General features: G+C 38.2%; 1 protein-coding gene across 2 annotated transcripts; it reads right to left on the minus strand.

Annotated features, from left to right (window-relative positions):
* Positions 1-484: 484 nt before the first annotated feature.
* Positions 485-16,744, minus strand: hapln1b (hyaluronan and proteoglycan link protein 1b). Of its 2 annotated transcripts, none has more exons than XM_077243555.1 (5): positions 16,142-16,744; positions 6,688-6,830; positions 3,972-4,334; positions 2,792-3,094; positions 485-2,605 (listed from the first exon to the last, which is right to left on the minus strand). In XM_077243555.1, the coding sequence occupies exons 2-5, from the start codon at positions 6,791-6,793 to the stop codon at positions 2,316-2,318; spliced, it is 1,062 nt and encodes a 353-aa protein (XP_077099670.1). In that variant the 5' UTR covers positions 6,794-6,830; positions 16,142-16,744; the 3' UTR covers positions 485-2,315. The 2 variants fall into 2 exon arrangements, with proteins under 2 accessions (XP_077099670.1, XP_077099669.1); XM_077243554.1 differs by lacking the exon at positions 16,142-16,744 and adding an exon at positions 7,360-8,246.
* Between the last annotated feature and the right edge of the window lie 5,544 nt (positions 16,745-22,288).

Raw genomic sequence — 22,288 nt, forward strand, 5'->3', positions numbered from 1 at the left:
TACTCGGGACCTAAATATGTCATCAGGGTATTGAGACCAGAATTATGGTTTCAGTTTAATTGACACCTGACCTTAAAAAAAAAACTAAAGTGAAAATACACAGTTACCACAACCATCTTTAGTTAAAGACCCATAACAAATAGCTTCATGGCATTAAGCCATCTTAGCCTACTATATGTGCTATATTGGCAATGTTGATGAATCCATTGTTGTTAAATTTTGCAGGTTCGAATAATATGATTAAAATATAGGCCTAACATGTACAGTTTTGAGATATATCAGCCTCCTCCCTGCCAAATGTTTTGGGGGTTTTGATTTGTAGGCTATTTATTTAATTTCTTTCTTTATTGAGCCAATCAGCTGAGACAAAAATGTGAAAGAACCGGCAAAACAAATATAATGAAATATTTGCAATTTCTCTTCCTTGCCTTTTTTTTTTCATTTCTTTTGTCTTTTGGCAATGAGAAAACAACCACACCAAATATGTATTTGACTGATTGTTTATTTTTTTGGGTCAATGTTTTTTTTTTACATTGATACAGTCAAATCATCTGTTTAATTATACTTTATGTACACAAAACAATGGTGAAAAATGTTAACGCTGCCTATAAAGACATATCTAAGCATCCAGTTCTAAAATGTATTCTGAAGTCTTGTAAACAAGGCACATGAACAGTTGCCAGAGTCAAAACAAAATGAAATGAATGTGAATACATATGCAATTATTTTGAAACCTTTAAGATTTAGAAATATTTTGTGGAACTGGTAATTTAGTGTAGCGGCTAAAACTCATGACCATCAGTTCTAAACTGGCTGTGTTGACTCTAATAGTAATGATAACAAGAATAAAACAATATTAAGTGTTTTTGTCTTAGCATGGCAGTCTGTTTTAATTATTTGTTTCCAAATGCCTTGGCTTGACATGTTTTTCTCAAGGTCTTCTGCTTCATAGACAAGACTGAATGCAACATGCTAACTATGCACTTTTCTGTTGTGACATTATTTTTTTGCTTCGTCTTTGAGTAAACCTTTACCTGCAAGGTCTATTTTTTTCTACAATAGAAGATACATTTCATTGTGCTGTTTTTCTTTTACTAAGTAACACAACATGGTCATTAGCACTGTCATCTTTTTGACCACCTCAGTCTTGCTATTTGTAAACGGTAACATGCAAAGACTAAAACTACTCATCAGATGGGCTAGAAACTGAGCCGTGTGCTCTCTTTTGCACGACTTCCCCTAGCAAACTAATTTGTATTAACTTTTGGCACCATCGCTATGGGCTATGTTTGAGGATAGGTTTTCTATGGTTTTGTGAATTGATAAATTTCAGGTCTGAAATAGAACAGAACAGAAATACTTAAAACAATTGATTTACTTTTGAAACACGTTGTTTTTGTAATGATGTCTGTGGTATGAACAACAAATTTCTTCATCATCCTGGAGACAAAAAAAAAAGTTTGACAGTGACGAGGTCGATACAGTGGAGCTCTGAAGTTCTTACATTGTGACGTAGGCGAAACATCTTATAAACACATTGTTTCAAGAAAAAGATAATTAACATACATTTATAAACACTCTACTTGTATATTTCAATAGTTAAAAAAATCACAGAACAATGTTTTGTTTCTTAATGCGACATATGACTCAACATGGTTTGGTCCACACATAAACTGTTCTTGAACTAAATTAAAAAAGGTATGTTTATAAGAAATAATACAATTTAGCACCCTGTAAGGATGGCAAAAGGAAAAATCGTGTTCATTGTGCCATAACTGTTCTGTATGGTATTTAGCACTTTTGTTGAATTTGTTTTCCTATCAACAGAAAATATATTTTCCATCATGCTGTTTATATGGGATATGATGTTCTTGAATGACAAACTAATTGCCCAAAGGTATCAGTTGGAAGTTATTAAGCTTTTTTGTCATTCGGTTCTAGAACATCCTTCAAGCTACTGCATGCTAAATGGAAGAGTACAGTGTGAATTTCTACTGCAATCTTGTCAAATATCTCTTCCTTCAGCACTTCTGTATATGATAGTTCAGACCTGAAACACAAAGCTATAATTTCTGTGGCATCCTATGAATACTATTCCTGTCCTGTTGCCATCTTGTAGTGAATTCCTGATTTTGAGGGAAGAGGGTGCCTAAGGTGCCTAATCCTACAGAATCTTTCCTTCAAACAAACACCAGTTACTTTATCCTCAAATCCTTCTGTATTACAGTATCTAGAGACTTTGTCACAGTTTTAATGCACTCGAACTAACGCCTTACATTATTACATTTAGTTCGTGAGTTGTATGGTTTGTATGCTCAGTTGTCACTCTTGTAACAGTAGACACCGTAGAGTTTGTGCTTCTTGTCTGGGAATCCAGAGAAGCGTACGGCGGCCTCTGTGGGACTGCACCGTCTGCGTGGTCTTGAGATCGGGTACCGTACACTACCATCTGCCAGCCAGCCTGCGTCGCAGCGGTCGTAGCCCAGCAGCTTCCATGCTGCGTACATCTGCCCGACTTTGGCAATCTGAGCACCATCCTTTTGACATGCCTGCACTGCTTCATTATATGTAAGCTTGGAAGGGTGTATCAAATAATAGAAACGTCCTGGAAAAAAGAAAAGGGAAAGTGTTTATTCACAAAGACAATAATTGTCATTAGAGATTCTTTGCATGGCTGAACTCAATTAGTTTTTTATTGACATACATTAAGTATCAGATCAGTTGCTTTACATTTTTTGGAGTTGCTAGCCTATTTTAAATGTCTTTTATCAAACAGTTGGAAAGGACCAACCTTTGTAGTTAGAGGTGAAACAGAAGACATCATATCTTTCTTTTTGCTTGTCACGCATCCCATAATTCCTCACACCGGGAATGGTGTTTTTGCCTCCACATGGCTCTCTGGGCTTGGTGATGGGGTATTGCACCGATCCGTCACTGAGCCACCCTGCATTACACCAATCCAACCCGTCTCTCCAGGCATCGTACAGCTGGTCGAAAGATGCCACAATGGCATCCTGGTCTCTGCAAGCTTTCTCAGCATCAGGGAAGTTCAGGTTGTAACGACCCAGTCGAGGAAAATATGGAAACACAATGCCTGTAGAAATCCGAAGACCAGAAAAGGTATGAAATTGCATAATTTCATAATAGAAGTCCTTCTATTTGTGTAATCTGGCAATAATCAAATTCCTGATTGCTAAATCAGTTTTTTTCCCAATGGACCATCTAAATTTTTATCTATTGCATGCAGCTAAAGTAATGCCAAGAATGCAGACAGCAAGGACCAAATAAATGTCCCATTATTTGGCCCTGATAGCTCTTGTGTCAGGATCTTGCTGATGGTCCAGATTTAAAAGTTGTTCTAGTCTGCATTATAAGACTATTAAATAGCGTTTACCTTGCACACAGTGTGAAGAGAGTCAGCACAATGCTATCTCATATCTAATTGGCTTGAGGAACAGCCAAGGATGTTGCATAAACTGTGTGTAGTATTGTGTAATATTCAAAAAAATCCAGCCCAGTGTCACAATGGTAATGTTGCTGTAGCAACATGTTTACATGCACCAACAAAATGTGCCCACTTCAGAGGTTACCATGTTTGAAAAGATGCAGAAGATGTACAGTTTATAGATAGAAAATAATTTGGTTAATGATAATGTATTAACACAATAATACTTGCATTAACACAACCGAATGACAACTTTCAAAGATTTTTTAAAAATACATATTTTTAGGAAGGATTATTGTTTGGTGCTGGCCAACATGGTAGACCTGCTAGCCATGTTGTTCACCAGCAAAACTTCAAGCATCGCCTTTTTACCAAGGTGAGACTTAACAAAATCTTCTTAAACAAAACTAAAACTACAGTATATTAAAGACCTGGTGTTGTGTGACTAGGCTAAATGTTGCCAGAGGAACATTTCCTTGAGACTGTGTTGGAAAAGCCATCAAGATAACATGATTCTATGCTTTACCTTGCAGGTCAAGGGATACAACTGCTGTATCATCCTCCAAGCCATCGATGACTTCACACTTGTATTTCCCATAATCCTCCAGCATGATCTCAGTGATAACCAGTGAGGCATCATTCTCGCTGGCAGCCTGAAGGTGCACACGGCCATGGAATTGACCGTAGCTCTTTTTGTGAAAGCCCAAAGCTACGAAAACATCGATTTCCTTAAGATAGTCTGAAGTCAGTTTAGTCCATTTAATCCTCAGTTTGGGATTTGGGGCAGATGAGGGATCCCGGTTGAACTTGCATGGCAATGTTGCGTTGCCTCCACGTTGTGAGATTACTTTGGGTTGTGCTGTGTCAACTGAGAGTCGGGGGCCATTTTCTAAAAATCAAAGAAAGTGATATTCAGATATTCATTCAAGTAGTAAGTAAAGAAATAGATACAATATTAATGCAGATTGCAACTGATTTAATAGCCATGGCTCTAATTCTTTTTGTCCCTGTTGCATTGGTTGGTGTCCAAAAACAATAAGGCGTTTCACAAAGATGATATTGTGACTCAATCTTTGTCTTATTGCTACATGCTGTTGTGGTTATGCAAATACATGAATCATCATGTTTGCTACATTTTTTAAGAATAAAACTCCCCTACATGTTTATGACAGAAACTGTGCATGTTCTTCCAATGAAGACACTCCAGTAGGTGTTGCTACTCTTGCAACCATTTTAGTGCACATATAACTATAGAAATGCCTGACAGTTTTCATTTGTAAATAACTGTTAGAGGATTTGTATATCAAAATAAAACTCTCCCATACTCTTCCCCATGGACAGGGTGTCAGATAAGGTTCTGAGTTAGACTGTCACAAAAAAGTTCTCAGCAACACCCTGTTGGATCTGATGAAAACCTGCAAGTTATCCGGTCAGCAAGGACACACTGCAGCTAAACTGCAGATGAATTCAGCTTCTGCTAAGGGAATGCTTCTCTGTCAAAACGTCAACCATGCTTTAAAATACAGGCACTGACACAGTGTCCTAACTAGGTGCGATGCAACAAGTTTTCGTCTTTGAAAATGTTGGAAGGTAAGTGCCACATGATTTCCGTTTTTTGAACAAATGGGATTTCACTAGGGGTGCACGATTCGGAAAATGTCACGATTCGATATCGATTTTTAGGCTCAAGATTTGATTCAAAATCGATTTTCGATTCAAAAACGATTCTCGATTCAAAAAACGATTCACAGTATGTAAATGTAGTGATTGACTGCACTAGACATACAATTTAAAAGAAAAGAAACGCAACAAATTAAATGTAGTTTGATATTACTTTATATGTCTTCATACAAAAATAAAAACGAAAAAGTGCAAAGTGCCAAGCTTTGCCCATTTTTCAAATACATTTAATTCAAGTTTAAAATAAAACTTAAATAAAATTTTTTTTACATTTAGCTTTAAAGTGCTGTAGTCAGATCAAACAAACAATACTGCTAAATGTGGTTTAAGGAGTACTTCAGCTACCAGGTTGACTGTTGAAATGTGAACGTATCGAAAACCTTTATTGTCTACCATGCTGTAGGGGCGCAAATCTTTTGAAATGCAATAGGCTATGGATAGAGTTATTTTCTTTGCCCGTTCAGAGTTCGGTGGGAGTTTAGAGCATTGAAAGAGAGTGCGTTGGTTGACTGGCAAGTTAGTTACTTTAGGTTGTTGTCCATCCACATCTTTAATGTTAATCTCTTGGTGATGGCGTACCATGTGATTTCTCACGTTTGTGGTGTTTCCAAAATACTTAAATTTCGCTTTGCAAAGCCTGCATATAGCATGATTCCTATCAAGTTTCGTCTTTCCCTCGAGGTTTTAAAAGCCGGAATGTGCCCAAACTCTCGCATTCGATGAGGATGGAGCAGGTTGAATAATTCTTTCAGTGAGGTTTCCCATTGTTTGCGCCGAATTCTGCTGCACTTCTTCTTTTCGTTATGACAAGAGTGTGCAGGCGTCAGTGTGAATTCGACGCAGCGCCATCTATGGGAATGGCGAGCTAAACTGATTTCAGGACAATAGTATACATGCCATTACAAAATGAAAAAAAAAATATATGAATCGATTTTTGGAATTCTATGAATCGATTTTGAATAGGTAAAGCTTGAATCGTGATACAAATGTGAATCGATTTTTTTGCACACCTCTAGATTTCACTGGTGGCTACTTTGCATGATTCAAAAAAGAAATTGAACCCAAGCTACCAAGACTTGTTGGGCATTTGATGTGGTTGTTTGGGTCAATATTTTACAGAGATAGTTGTAATCACTTGTCGTTGCATCTTTTCTTGCCGACACATTATGTTTTTTATACTTATACTTAATATATTGTTGTTCTCACAAACTAAGGTTATTTAACTAAGGTTATCCTTGGTTATTTTGCATATGCGGTCAGGAAGGGGAGGCTGATACTACTATAATATCTCAGCATGAGTAAATATGGAGCGTATCAATTATTTAACACTTGTAGTAAGTAATTCCAGCCACTTTGCGTCCTGTGATGGGAGCCAGAGGGCTTTGAATCACCTAAGGCTAAGCCAACACTCAATGAGATAATTACGGTGAGTGCCCCTGTTAAGAAATGCTGGAGGGGGAGCACCATTTAGGGGATGGGCAGTACAACCCCCTCTCTATCTCTCTACACTCTCTTTCTACAATTTACTTTCACACACAAACACACCTTTTCCCATCTCTTACCTGATATGTATATTGTCCTGTAGTGTTCCAGGTCACTGTATGCCTCATCAAAGTTGTCAGCTCGGCTCTCGGAGAGGACCAAGAGAAAGAGAATCAGGAAGGCCATCTTGATTTATAGCACCGGGGGGTTGGGGGGTACTTCACTACATAGAGAACACAAGAAAAACGGCTGTCAGACAGTGTGCATTTTACAAAACCATTTATCTACTGTATATCCCAACTAGTTCCCATATGAAGGAGACATTCTTTACAGTTATATTTTTAGTCTTTATGGAGTTTGTGAGAGAGTTCAGTATTTTGTGACTTGCACCAGATTGCATGCACATTTCCATCTGCAGTAGCTCCCCAGTGCAGTGCTGTCACACAGACACAAGCGCACACAGTGTCCTTTTCACCACATCGCTCAGAAAGACACTGACACAAAAAGGACAGCTACAGAAATAAATGACCATGACTGTTAAACTTTTCACGCATGCATAAATCACAATTAATAACAGTGCAATCCGACAGTGCTGCAGGACTGCCTCCTGTACCCTTCACCTTAAAAGGCACTGAAGTGTGAGAAAAGTGCAGTCAAGATGCTCACTACGGCACAAACTAGCACAAAACTTTGCAGGCACACTTCTACAACACTTCGTTTCCCTACAGACACCAAGCTCAGAAAGGACTTACCATCTTACGGAGCGCGTGCTCCCAGCCACTAGCGCATTTAAGGACGGTTACACAAAAGATCAGGTTTAGAAAGTGTGTAGACTCTTCTCTCTCTCTCTCTCTGCAGTCACTCTGATTGATTCGTTTTTTTCTTCATTCATTTCAGAGTGCTGACGCACTGAGGTAGTTCCTCTCTACTGCAGTCAGCAGAACTGCTCTGCAGAATAGCCAACCCCCCCAAACCCAGCCTGCAAACAGTCATTACGCATACCAGGAAGCCACATCTGATAACAGTGAGGACTCACAGATGCAGTGCCCTCTCCTGTGACAGATAAGTTACCTCGGTACAGAGAGTATGCTCAACTGTGACAAGGTAAAATCATTTGGGTTCATTGTAGGAGAAGGATACAAAGTCCTCTGTTGCAAAAAAAAAAGAGACAAAAACAATGTAAAGGAGCTCTAGGCATTGTTTAAAAAACAAGTAATACCCTGCATTGGGTAGGGGCTTGGAGGACGCCACATGGGTCTGCTGTGCTGAATTACCCTACGAGGCCATTTTACGGCACAACTATTACTGTTAAAAGAATTTGTTCTCGCCCAAATGACCCTAAGACCTTTTTAGTGTAACGACTGTCAAACATGCTCTGTTTTGCATGCTGACGGTTAACCAAACACGGACCTTTAACTTATCCACACTAACTGTGCTGTTGACAGAGAACACTGTTACCAACCACATTCCTTTGTGACACTCCATTGTATACAGTGAGGTCAAGCATAGGGAAAACAGTCCATGCCTTGAGTTTTTAAATGTGGGTAAACGTCCTAAACTGCAGTTGATCAGAAAACAGCAATGGTTTAGAAACAGGAGAAACAGTGCCAGACCACCAGCTAATTCACATAAGCATCACAAGAATCTTAGTCTTGCACAACTTGAGAACTTATCTTCTGGGAAGAGGCACAGATTCTCCAATTGGGGGGAAAAGTCTCTTGTTGAAATCACTTGCTGCCAGAAAACAAATCTGATTGGTGAATTTGTTGTAAGACAGCCCGGTTTAAAAAGTGACTCAATACTCTGATACTTTACCTTGAACTCCTCTTGTTTTTGTAAGTTTAAGCCAGGTTGCTGTTAAATCCTGATCTTTGAAAAAGCATTGCCAGCTTAATTTATTGTTTAACCACAATGCCAATTTTTCATGAATCATGCTCAAGGTCTTTGACCAGGTCACTTGCAAACTCTTGCTGCAGTGGAATAAGCAGAAAACCATGGTATCATCTGTGAAGAAAATAAATAACTTGTCAACAATCTGAGGTCTGGGATCGGTCCTGATTAAACATGCTTGTTTAACTCTAGCACAGATTGTCCCAGATGGTTTCTGTAGAACTTTCCAATCCTCATTTGGAAATCTCTTTTGCAAGACCCAAACCTTTCTTTTGTTATACTTGTTAAGGGAATGATGTAAAGTGTTTAGTTAACTGGGCTTTTAAGCACATGCCTATTAGTGTCAGTTTAAAGTGATGTTTGATAGCAATGGCTCTGAAATTAACTTTCCCATGTATTCTCATGTAAATAGTACTTTTTAATGCATTGGGTATGACTTATAATAAACCTGATTTCAAAGATAAGAAAAGATTTGTGTTTCTGAATAGAACTAAATATTTACAGTCTTTACTTAGAACTTTTGTTAAAAAAGTATTTTGTTAGTGCAAGAAAATATTCTGCTAGACAAGTCAAGGTTTGGAGACTAAATGCACGACTTGACTGTATACAAAGTTTGACTACACAGTGGCCATTGAGACAACTTGGGGGGGGGCATTTCATTATGTCACTCCCCAACAAATCCTACTGGTTTCTGAGCAGCTGTAAAACTCAGGGTGATTATGGATTATTTATCATTCCCCTTTGACCCCATTCCCTAATATGCCAAAACATAATCCCTTAAGTGGTTGATTTGAGTAGTCGTCGCTGATCACTTTACAATACTATGAGGGCTATTCCTTTCTTCATTTGGCAGTAAATCTCGAGAAGTGATAGTGGTTGAGTTTTTTTCACTTTAATTTATTGAGTGCCAGACAAATATAGAAAATGTAACTTTCAGTGATCCTGCATTATGTTAGTCAACCTGATTTCAAGCAATGTGTTCTTTCAGAAAGCATTGCAAAGTATAATTGCAGTTTGTGAAAGACATGTAATACATTTTTACTAGTAATGGACCATTATATATAATCCATACTGATTAATCAGTCAACATTTGGCCATTTTAATTAAGAATTTAATTTTAAAAATTTACAGCACAGAGATGTCCTTTAGCAATCCTAATAACACCTGATAGCAGAAATAGAGAGTATGCTCTAATTTCAACGTGAGATGAATATATGCGCATGTTAGATTAAGATTTTGATTGTAATGTGTTTGTTAAATGAGTTCATTATTCTTGCGGGGAAAGGCAGACATAATTGAACGGCTTAAGGCAGTAAACCTGCTGAGTCCACAGTAGACCTGTGCAGATGGCAGTGGGGATTTTCAGGTGAATACAGAAACAGGTCAACACAAATAGATGCAGTGTAAACCTGTGATTTCAATGACTCATGCTTAAAGCTTACGTTTGATTCTACAAAGTGCATCTTAACCCTTAATCTCCATAACATCAATAAGAGGACTGTTTTCGCCCTTCAAACGACTCGCTGTCTTTGAAGGCCACACAATCTCTCTGCACCAGACATTAGACCGATGACAGTGTATGAATGGAATCCTTAAATCTCTCATTTACATCGAAATCAGGCTTATTTTCAATGTATGTCACTCACTCAGATTTTTCTCAGAAACATCTTGTTTAATTTACTCAACATGTCCTACTATTAAGTTACATTTAGTTATAGTAAAATGTCTGTCTTATTTCGGGTTCAGACTACACAATATTTTTGTCTGAACAACCCAGCAAGGAATTTTGCGTTTTAAAGACGTCTAAAAGCCATCCATAATTTAACAGATGTCTAACCATAGCCCAAGAATAGACGCAGATGCTACGCATAGAACATGTCACAGAAATGAAACCAAACACCTTGTAATCGCTGTTGACTTTGCTTACATGATGGAATATCATACATTTGGCAAAAATTACATACAGTGTAACCAAATTCAAGGTTATTTTGGCTAGAAGTGGGTTACTCATTTTTGTGTCATGCCGCTTTTTAGTTTTCCGGAATATCTGTATTGGTTTTTATAGAAATGAATGCCAAAAAACATCAACAACAACAAAAACAAAATGGAGGGGTTTGCAATATAGATGTTGTCATATTTACAACATGACAATGTGTAGCTGCCGCGCTGGACTACTGCGTCTTCTGAGGCAGTGGCAGAAACGTAGGAGGCTGGTATGAGCGGCTTTATTCTGTGCCGTTGTCTCCGCCGGTTTCAAAACATGTCTCCGTTATATTTTCATATTCTGCTCGTTCTGCACTTTGCAATAACATAACCTTGTTTCTGAAACGAAAAAAAGTCTGTGGCCGTTCACACCTGCTATATCTGATCGTACTTCAATGGGATATGCACAAAAATCGGATTTGGACTAACAGTTTGATCGTAGCCATAAAAACAGGAGTATTGTTGCTATAGCTCCATGAACCTCTCATCCATTGCATAATTCCACCTATAGCAGCACCAATACCGTTGTCTCTTTCGTTTCACCATGTTTGAAAGCTGTATATGGAAGAGCTTCTATGCTCCTATTGGTCAATGCCACAGATGTGATGGAACTCGTCTTAGAGGACCGGGAAAAAATTAAACATGCTAGTTTTTCTGTCGGGACGTAGTGAAACGTTGCACACGCTGCATCAGTTGTCGTCTACTATGACACACTATAAAACATTGGTTCTTGTGCCCGACGCACATTGCCGTATGCAATTAAACACAACACCCTACGTCAAAGGGATCGTGTTAAAATCGGGGTGATATTGTGTAATCTGAACCTGGCATTAGAGCCACATTAAGTTGGGCTCTGTTTGTTTGCTCTGCCAAAAATTGTTTTGGAGACATGATTCACTCTGTTTGAAATTCTTTACCCTCTAAACAATTTTAAATTGTAATTAAATACTGTGTAGATCTGTTGCTTTCAGGCAACATTGATTGAATTTTCTGCTTCACCTTGTGCATTTCAATTCTAGTCTAAACAGTATGGAAAGACCCACTGAGACTTCTGGAGATTTAGCACACCAACATGGATAAGACTGGCCCCATTGACGGGTCATTACGCATACTTCGGTATCCAAAGCACCACACTTCCAAAACTTAGAAGACATGTCACAACATTTAAAATTTTTCCATGTGTTTTCTCTAGAGGTCATGCGTTTGTTTGACCTCCACTCTCTGCAAGCACTTTAAAGTGAGTTCATTTCATGGACTCTGTTCTTAAGTCAAATCCATTTGTTACAGGTGTCATACGCAGCATTTTTGTCATTAAAAGTTTATTACTACATAAGGACATGGTTTGTAGCCTCTTTTTTTTTTTGCATTCTGTGAATTAAATAAATAGGCTAATTGACCCAAACAAATAAAAATTCATTTATCATTTAATCATCCTCATGTTGTTCCAAACCTGTATGATTGGAATTGGAATTGGACTGAATTATAGATTACTTAAATGGGATTCCTTCTTATATTAAAATATTCTAATATTTCACATTATTTAAGAAACAATATGCACAGGTCAGAAAACAGTTCATCCATTCATTATGAACAATAAAGAGACTCTGTTCGGGATAATACAAAGAGGCTGTCTAAGATCCACATACACTAATAAAACTGGTGTGTAACTAGTATTTTATCAATTTCTATAATTTTAATAATTACATTTGTTTTCAGTTTTTCAAACCTGTTGTACAACATTGATTGATTTCTTACCCTAATTTGTGTCACTCCTGATGCAGTCATTTTTTTCATATTGTAAACTTTGGAAATAGAATTGATGAAAAAAAAGTACACAAAATGGGATGACTATCCTAAAATTAGTAAATCTGCTGTACTGTGAATTAATTTGGATATGAATTAAGTATTTTCTGATTGCAGCTACATTTCTAAACATTTTTTGTCAAGTATTAGATAAAATGCTTTAAGTGGAAAAGCTTAAAAAAGGGGGGGGGGGGGGGGGGGGGGGGTCAGTTGTGTAAATATAGCCTTTCATTCAGCTTGTACCTGCTCCACACTGTTTTTATAGTATGTTCCATGTTCGTTTAAGACAATGTACCTCCTATTCATAGACTCCAGCTTGAGGAAGGTCTCTGTGCTCAGTGTATAAAGAGCCTTTGACTTGGCGGCACAACCTGGGCGTGTTAACAGGGGTGCTCATACTGACTCCAAAAATGGAATCTTGAGGCGTCACTGGTGGACAGCAGATGGACTTCTTGAGCGGGCAGCAGAAGCAGGTAGCATTCTTGAAATCAACAGCTAATTACTTAGAAGGCAAAAAACAGAGCCTGTTACTGAGTCTATTTATTTGAAAGCTAAATATTCCGTACCACAAATAAACTGTTAGTTAAAAAAAAGAATATTTTCTCCTAGTGCTACATGGGGCGAGTTCATGCCAATCCAGCCGCCCCGGCATCTCATTAGAGTTCTGTGGGTTTTGACGTCACCCTTGCACCACCTTAGTACACACAAAGAGTCCTCAGTGCTGATGCATAAACTAAAACCATCTCTCTACCGCATCTTCACCCAATCCACACATTGCTTCGACAACCCCGGATACTCTCCCACACCCTAGAGTTAGACCTGCTATCTGCATCTCCAGATTTACACCATAAATGAAAGTTTATGAATAGAAAACAAAAAGAGAAAATACTATCTAGTTACTATAAACAATAGGCGGTGTTTGTTCCCTTTACAGGGAATGAAGCATTTTGAAACATTCATTAAAACTCAAATATGCAGTTGTAAGTGTCCCCAACAAAGGTCAGCTAATTTTCTCAGTCCAAATGGCATTTTTCAATCTCAGTGTTGGGTTACACTTTATTTTGATGGTCCACATTAGACATTCTACTGACTATAAGTAACTTTGCAACTACATGTCAATGAACCCTTATTAATTTGCAACTACATCTCTTATTAGATTATTAGCAGACTGTCACTGTAGGTTAGTAGAATACGTTGGCATGTACTTGCAAAGTTAGTCAGTAAAATGTCTGTTGGGGGACCATCGAAATAAAGTGTTAGCAGATATTAAGCAGACAGTCTACCAATACTGTTGTATTGTAGTCCAGGCCCTGTTTACATATTTTATTAAGATGTGTTTTGCTCGATTAAATCACAAGTCAGTGAGGACACATTTAAACCTTGTGTTTTAATCTGTCTCTTTTGTCTGCTTTCGACCACTTCTGTTCTGATTTCTTTGAGGAGAGTGTAAATGTAGACCTTTTCAGATCTTTCGAATGGACGAAATAAGCTCACTCAATTTACATATAAACACGACCGGTGACGGCGGAAAAACAATATGAAAAGCAGCAGCTTTACTTTCTGTTCTGACAGCCGCAAGACCAGCCGAACAATGTGAGTGTGTTAGAAATCAGGAATGGGGAGAGAACATTGTGTTTGGTATGTTTTTCGTCTTCAAATCAGACCTGGCTCAAAACATTTTAGACCCTGTTTACACCGGTATTTAGTGTCGTCCAATTGTGATTGGATCGACCAAAACACATCTTAATACCTGGTGTAAACAGGGCTGGGCTACAAAGTGCCTTTTGATCTTTTGAAAGGCAACACATTCCCTAGAAGGTCACAATTAAAACTAAAAGAGTTTTATAGCTTGATGTAATAGGAGAATTTTTTCATTCATGAAGTTACATCAGGAGCTTTTATAATAATGTATAATAATTTATAATAAAAGAGCACACCAACTCAAGATCCCGAAATACAATGAAAATGGTTCTTCATAACAAGATGTTCTTAGCTAAACCTAAAGTGCAGCAAATAACCAATGAAGAACAATTTGATCTTCTGAGTAGATCTCCATTCAAAACTTATTAACAACACCGATCTAAGCATGAAATGAGCCATGTTTAATGAGATAAAACAGACTGTGAAGCTATGCAAGACATTAACCTGCAGGAGACCAGGGGTGAAATGAATTGCATCACCCCAGGCCACCCTCATATACATCACAACACTGATGAGAATAAGGACGAAAGGTCATTTGGAAAATCGGCTGGTTTAATGTGCTCTGGCAACCATGGAAGGAAAAGGTCAGAGTTCAACCATGTTCATCACAAACCCCTAATAGGCGTATCTTTAAGAAAGCTGGCGACTTGACCTTGAGATACAGCTGAACAGCCTCCAGACAGATCTGATTAACCACTGCTAACCATTGCATTGACCAGCTTTAGTTAAAGAACCCTATGTCTGCTGAAACAATGGTGTTACCACCTTAAAGACCAGACAGACTGAAAAGAAACTATGCAGTTGCATGGTATGAATATATGAGAGTGCATTTGTATATAGCTTCTTTTCATGAGTAGTTGTTTCAGCTACAGCTCCAGGTCTGTCTATATATAACTGGGGTAAGAAAATTAGGTAAAATGTCCCTATAGTGGCTTACTGAAGCTCAAGATTAAAGGTTGCTCCAAACCGATAGATGGCAAAATCTGCCCTCCATGCAATACAGAGTGCTTCATTCATGTGTCAAATAAAGCCATGCATTAATAATCTATACATTTACACACTCTTGGCCCCTAATATTTGTTTAACCAGCTGTTCCTTCTTAGGACTTTTGCCTGTATTGAAGTGGACCCTCTGTATGTGCCTATTTTGCCCCGTAAGAACATTCTGTCAATGCATGGACTCAACAAGCAGGCTTTTTACTCTGCAGAATGTGGGCTACTCTTGTTGGTCTCTTTGGAGCCAGGCTGTCTCAATATTCATTGAGAAATAACAAGGGGAAGTTGTTTGTGTTAATGTTAATAGGAGTATTCATGAATTGCCTCAACTGCTGGTAAACCACTAAACAGCTTTAGGAAGCCATGAGGATAAAACAAATTGACTTGAGGGAGAGATTGAGACAGGGATTTATCCATTATGAATGCATCTTGCATGTCAACAATGCAATTACAGCTCTGATTAAACCTCAAAAGATTGCCAAATCATAATACTGAAAAACAATATTGTTAATCTGTACACAATATCGAAAAACAAGTTTACATTGGCTGGTTAAAGAAAAAAAAAGATTTACTTCAAAAAATTTTGGTTTAATCTTCAAGCAAAGAGCACTAAATATTTTCCTTGGAATAGGCTTACTTGATTATCGCATGACAGCAAAATGGCTTAATGCATGACACTGACTTGTTTTTTTAATTCATATTTTAAAATTTAAAACACAAAAGCTTTTCTGTTTTTAAGTAACAATAATAAAGGCTAATTCTAAAGTAGGCTATTTATACAAAAATATATATTTTTTTTTTATATGAAAGAGTTTTTTTTTCTTTAGCACGTTCAGCAGACAGCCTCATCATTACCGAGACAACAAACATATTTACGAGCTCTTACGATTTGCCTACAAGTTTCAGTGTATTTCCAAAATAACACATAATAGGTTAAAACCATGTAACCGTTTAAAGACGTTTATGCATGTAAATACTATGCAGACGGTCACTAACATTAACATCTTCTGTTCTACAGGTGTTTTATTCGTATCGACGGAACTGATGCGTCTTACCAAAAAACAAAATGCCTGTACATGAATTTATAATCACAAATCAACTCGTAAAGTGACTGAACATTCGGTGTAAAATGAAGAAGGGACGTGAAGTGATAGGCTCTTACCTTGTGAAGCAGAGCTGTGGGTCCTGCTGAATGATCTCTGATGGGCTCCGGCGTCAGAACTGCTCGCAGATTTTCACACACGTCACAGAACAAGGCAGAACCCGCGGGAAAACACGCGCGCTCACGGTAGAGACGCTGTAGTGTGTCATCAAGAATATTATAAAGTTACACTAACCCGTAACAAAGGTTAATATATCCCACAGGGATATATACATATATTTGTGTACACTTAGCCTACATTATCTAAAATGTAGGCGATTATAAAATATCGTAGCCTAGCCTATCTTAAAGCCTGCTTTACTTTTCCATTTTTAATAGTGTCAAACGGCACTATATTTGAATATTACATATTTCTTGTCAGTAGGACTTTTGAAGAGACCATGTCATCTCCTTTATTATTCAGATTTGTTGTCAGTCAATATTGCATCAAAGTTTTTAAATGGCTTAAAATATCTTATTTTATTCTCCACAGAAGAAAGAAGTGTATATGTTTGTAAGGACATGATGGTGAGTATATTATATAATTTATTTTCTAAATATCTTTCATAAACACCTTGCTCAGCATTTAATCATCTGAAGCCACATACATAGCCTATCCTCTCTGCATGTTACCAGATATGGTCAAAATGAATAAATGAAAAACTTTTCCTTTAGATAGGATTTAGAAAGCATGCAACTATAATTCCAGCCTTATTTGGTAAAACCCTTAAAACATCATTTGTAATATGCCCATGTTTCATGTAGAGAAAGCAGTCTTGAATATCTTCATTGTGTAAAGATAGGGTCACAAATCCATTTTTGGTGATTTCTTAGATTTTTCTGAAAGCATTAGTTCATTCGCTTTTCCACCTTAAGACATTTTTAGCTTTAAAAGGAAACTTTCGCCCAGCCAGTTTCCACATGACGAAACCTTCTTTCAGTAAATGTTTGAGGTAACTACAAAACAAAACATAATCATCACTCAATAATGAATGAAGAATAATTCCGCTCTGAACATATAAGACAGATCTAATGTAACAGGTCTAACAGTGATCACATATCTGTGTATTTGATCCAACAGTCTTAGCTTTACAGCTGTAAAATTCTTGAAATTTTAATATGTATTACTTTTGGACAGACAGACATTCTTTTTATGAAGTCTATGTGCATATACCACATATATCTTCTGTTCTTTCTATACAACTGTTGTGTTTTACAAGGCATTTTCAGACTCTCAGACTCTTCAAAATGGCATACAAAGCATGAATTGTTTTTCAGTATTATGATTGTATTCAAATATATTTAAATGTACATAAATGCATAAGGAAAAGTGTATATTTAATATAGCTATGATGAAATTGTTAACTAGAAGTGGGCGGTTTTTGGCCAGAATTCACTGTGGACCACGCTTGATGCCAAAAGTCTGGCTCTGCGAGACTAGATCCCACACATGTCATCAAGACAGCTGAATCTCTGACCAAAGGGTAGAATATGACATTCCTTAGATGTTTTGGCACTTGCGTCACTTCTGTGTACAAAATACAAGATGTCTTATTTTGTAGGCAAAATTATAGGGGAATTGTTGTTTTAGTTGAAGTTATGTTGTGCTCATTTTAAAGCTTTTCTTCTGTGCTCATGCACAGCCAAAAGTTGGCATAGGAGGAAGGCAGTATAAACGAGAGAATGCAAACGCTGAGCCTGTAAAAGTTCAATTCACAGAGATGAACTAACCACTTCTCTGTGGGGTTTATTGATTCTGGCATGCAACCAATTACTTTATACCTCAATCCACTGTATGTTGTATCCAAAGACATTCCATTAAGTTTTTGTAGGGGAATGTTATATTTATTGGCTGTATTAGGCAGCTTAGATTATCGTTATTTGTAATAGCGGAGCTTGACTTAATATATATACTTAGAACTTGAGTTATTGACTGCAACCACCCAAATCAACCGCAAACCAATAGAACAGCTTTGCTTTGAGGAGGTGACTTTTGCATGAGCATGCAACTCTAGTTGTTTCCTATTATATCTGCATAGTTTTAAGATCGTTTACAGACACATTGGGAATGAGGTAATCTTGATAGATTTGTTGAGTACTTACAAGATCTGTCTATCTTTATAATTTTACATTTGTATAAAGACCCAAAGATTTTAAAGGTTAGTTCACCAAAAAAATTATTCTGTCATTCCAAATCCATTAGACTTCGGTTCAACACAAAGGAAGATATTTTAATGAAATCTGAGATATTTCTGTCCCTCCATTGAAGTAACCAAAACTTCAAAACGTTCATAAATTGATCGTAACATAAATTCATATGAATCGAGTGGTTAAATTCAAGTTTTCTGAAGAGACAATGAGCACATTATATAATTAACAGATTTAATTTAGGCTTTTATTCATCAACGAACAGTGTTTTCAGCAGTCAATTCTGGTAAATGCTTGCTTGATGCGTGAGAACCAATGATGTTCATTCTAGTGTTACACAGCACGTTTGAGCTTCAGCAAGAACCAATGAGGTTCATTCTCGTGTTACGCAGAACGTTTGAGCTTCAGCAAGAACCAATGAGGTTCATTCTCGTGTTACGCAGCACGTTTGAGCTTCAGCAAGAACCAATGAGGTTCATTCTTGTGTTACGCAGCACGTTTGAGCTTCAGCAAGAACCAATGAGGTTCATTCTCATGTTACGAAGCACGTTTGAGTTTCAGCAAGAACCAATGAGGTTCATTCTTGTGTTACGCAGCACGTTTGAGCTTCAGCAAGAACCAATGAGGTTCATTCTAGTGTTACGCAGCACGTTTGAGCTTCAGCAAGAACCAATGAGGTTCATTCTCATGTTACGCAGCACGTTTAAGTTTCAGCAAGAACCAATGAGGTTCATTCTAGTGTTAAGCAGCACGTTTGAGTTTCAGCAAGAACCAATGAGGTTCATTCTAGTGTTACGCAGCACGTTTGAGCTTCTGCAAGAACCAATTAGGTTCATTCTCGTGTTACACAGCACGTTTGAGTTTCAGCAAGAACCAATGAGGTTCATTCTAGTGTTACGCAGCACGTTTGAGCTTCAGCAAGAACCAATGAGGTTCATTCTCGTGTTACGAAGCACGTTTGAGTTTCAGCAAGAACCAATGAGGTTCATTCTTGTGTTACGCAGCACGTTTGAGCTTCAGCAAGAACCAATGAGGTTCATTCTAGTGTTACGCAGCACGTTTGAGCTTCAGCAAGAACCAATGAGGTTCATTCTTGTGTTACGCAGCACTTTTGAGCTTCAGCAAGAACCAATGAGGTTCATTCTAGTGTTACGCAGCACTTTTGAGTTTCAGCAAGAACCAATGAGGTTCATTCTTGTGTTACGCAGCACATTTGAGCTTCAGCAAGAACCAATGAGGTTAATTCTCGTGTTACGCAGCACATTTGAGCTTCAGCAAGAACCAATGAGGTTAATTCTCGTGTTACGCAGAACGTTTGAGCTTCAGCAAGAACCAATGAGGTTCATTCTCGTGTTACGCAGCACGTTTGAGTTTCAGCAAGAACCAATGAGGTTCATTCTTGTGTTACGCAGCACGTTTGAGTTTCAGCAAGAACCAATGAGGTTCATTCTTGTGTTACGCAGCACGTTTGAGTTTCAGCAAGAACCAATGAGGTTCATTCTCGTGTTACGCAGCACGTTTGAGTTTCAGCAAGAACCAATGAGGTTCATTCTAGTGTTACGCAGCACGTTTGAGCTTCAGCAAGAACCAATGAGGTTCATTCTTGTGTTACGAAGCACGTTTGAGTTTCAGCAAGAACCAATGAGGTTCATTCTTGTGTTACGCAGCACGTTTGAGTTTCAGCAAGAACCAATGAGGTTCATTCTTGTGTTACGAAGCACGTTTGAGTTTCAGCAAGAACCAATGAGGTTCGTTCTTGTGTTACGCAGCACGTTTGAGTTTCAGCAAGAACCAATGAGGTTCATTCTTGTGTTACGCAGCACGTTTGAGCTTCAGCAAGAACCAATGAGGTTCATTCTAGTGTTACGCAGCACGTTTGAGCTTCAGCAAGAACCAATGAGGTTCATTCTTGTGTTACGCAGCACGTTTGAGCTTCAGCAAGACCAATGAGGTTCATTCTCGTGTTACGCAGAACGTTTGAGCTTCAGCAAGAACCAATGAGGTTCATTCTCGTGTTACGCAGCACGTTTGAGTTTCAGCAAGAACCAATGAGGTTCATTCTAGTGTTACACAGCACATTTGAGCTTCTGCAAGAACCAATGAGGTTCATTCTCGTGTTACGCAGCACGTTTGAGCTTCAGCAAGAACCAATGAGGGTCATTCTTGTGTTACACAGCACGTTTGAGTTTCAGCAAGAACCAATGAGGTTCATTCTAGTGTTACGCAGCACGTTTGAGTTTCAGCAAGAACCAATGAGGTTCATTCTAGTGTTACGCAGCACGTTTGTGCTTCAGCAAGAACCAAGAGGTTCATTCTAGTGTTACGCAGCTCGTTTGAGTTTCAGCAAGAACCAATGAGGTTCATTCTAGTGTTACGCAGCACATTTGAGCTTCTGCAAGAACCAATGAGGTTCATTCTCATGTTACGCAGCACGTTTGAGTTTCAGCAAGAACCAATGAGGTTCATTCTCGTGTTACGCAGCACGTTTGAGCTTCAGCAAGAACCAATGAGGTTCATTCTCAGGTTACGCACCACGTTTGAGTTTCAGCAAGAACCAATGAGGTTCATTCTCGTGTTACGCAGTACGTTTGAGCTTCAGCAAGAACCAATGAGGTTCATTCTCGTGTTAAAAAAAAACTATAGAAGTCAATGGCTACCATCATCTATCTGGTTACCAACATTCTTTAAAATATCTTCTTTTGTGTTCAACAGAAGAAAGAAACTCATACAGCTTTGGAACAACATGAGGGTGAGTAAATGATGACAGATTTTATTTTATTTTTGGCTGAGCTGTCCTCAGCAAAACATCACAACACATCTGAATAATTCAAAGCAGATCCAATGGGGTTCATCAACTCTGCTTCCATAAAGTGTTGGGCAGAAAGAAAAACATTTCATATCCATGTACACCTGAACTGCACATGTGCTGTTTTCTGGATGCACAAATGAGAACTACTGCTGTTTACAATCAGCACACACAAAGACACCTTTCTGCAGTATACATACCCCACAGAAAGAAACACATTCCGTCCCGTTGAACACTTTTTTCTGTGTTTCTCAGAGGCAGATTTGCTCCTAGAAAGCAGGTACTGTATGTTGGCTACAAGGTTTGATTCATTTTAGAAAACCGAGCTGCTAGGAATTTCACAGCGTAGCTCCCTGAGGTCGGCGGTTAACTTTATTCTTCGCCTGCTGAAATTGCTGGGGGGCAGAGCACAAGGAGTTTAAGAAGCTCTCAGAGGCCTTTGTAGGCTCGTGGTTTGAGATGATATGATCATTTTCTAAATATCTCTATTATGGTAGTGGCAGAAATCTGTGAACAACAAACTCAGGACGAAACATTGAGGTAAAAAAATAACATCACCTAATCTTGCATAAAGCTTGGTCGACTTCAGGGCTTTCTTGGCCAAGATCTAGAGATCGACAAGACAAACCCTCATGTGGGAAGTTAGTTAGTTGGCTTGTAGAAAGTTCTCAATCAGTGACTAGCATGAGTACGGAGCACAAGGACAGTCCCATGACAGCAGTCAGGTTTAAAGGCTTAAAGGCATAGAGGAAGTGACATAAAGTAAGAGAGAATGAAACACTGTTTTATGCATTTACTGTCACTCGTGTCTGTTGATCCCTGACCCATGTCTTCACCAGCACATTTTGTCTTTTTATTCTATTAGACAGCAAACGACAATGGCTTATGTCAGTATTAGCAATCAGTGTAGCCTACTAATGCAATATTTTACTTGCACTCATTCTGGTCCGTTTGTATTACAAACATGATTCATCAAATTGTGTGGCTTGTTGAAGAGATGTTTTAATTCCTGAATGATCAGACTTTGAAACAAAAGAAACAAAGCATTTTCTATTTGAATACACACTGCCCAGCCAAAAACAAAGGTCTCCTCCAGCACATCCCAAAGACTTTCAATGAATTTAAGGCGCTCTGGACTCGGAGGAGACGATTCATGTGTGAAAATGATTCTTCATGCTCCTCACAACCATTCTTTCACAATCTGATCCTGATGA

Source organism: Siphateles boraxobius, unplaced genomic scaffold (assembly GCF_051911475.1).
Source record: "Siphateles boraxobius isolate OS27281-9 unplaced genomic scaffold, OSU_SipBor_1 25, whole genome shotgun sequence".
NCBI lineage: Eukaryota > Metazoa > Chordata > Actinopteri > Cypriniformes > Leuciscidae > Siphateles > Siphateles boraxobius.

Bases quoted from the DNA above. Each gene is read 5' to 3' on its own strand.
- hapln1b (XM_077243555.1), bottom strand. From the start codon at position 6,793: ATGGCCTTCCTGATTCTCTTTCTCTTGGTCCTCTCCGAGAGCCGAGCT. The intron at 4,335-6,687 runs GTAAGAGATGGG...TTTGATTTTTAG, and splicing joins CAGGACAATATACATATCAG to AAAATGGCCCCCGACTCTCA. The intron at 3,095-3,971 runs GTAAAGCATAGA...GGATTTCTACAG, and splicing joins TGTATCCCTTGACCTGCAAG to GCATTGTGTTTCCATATTTT.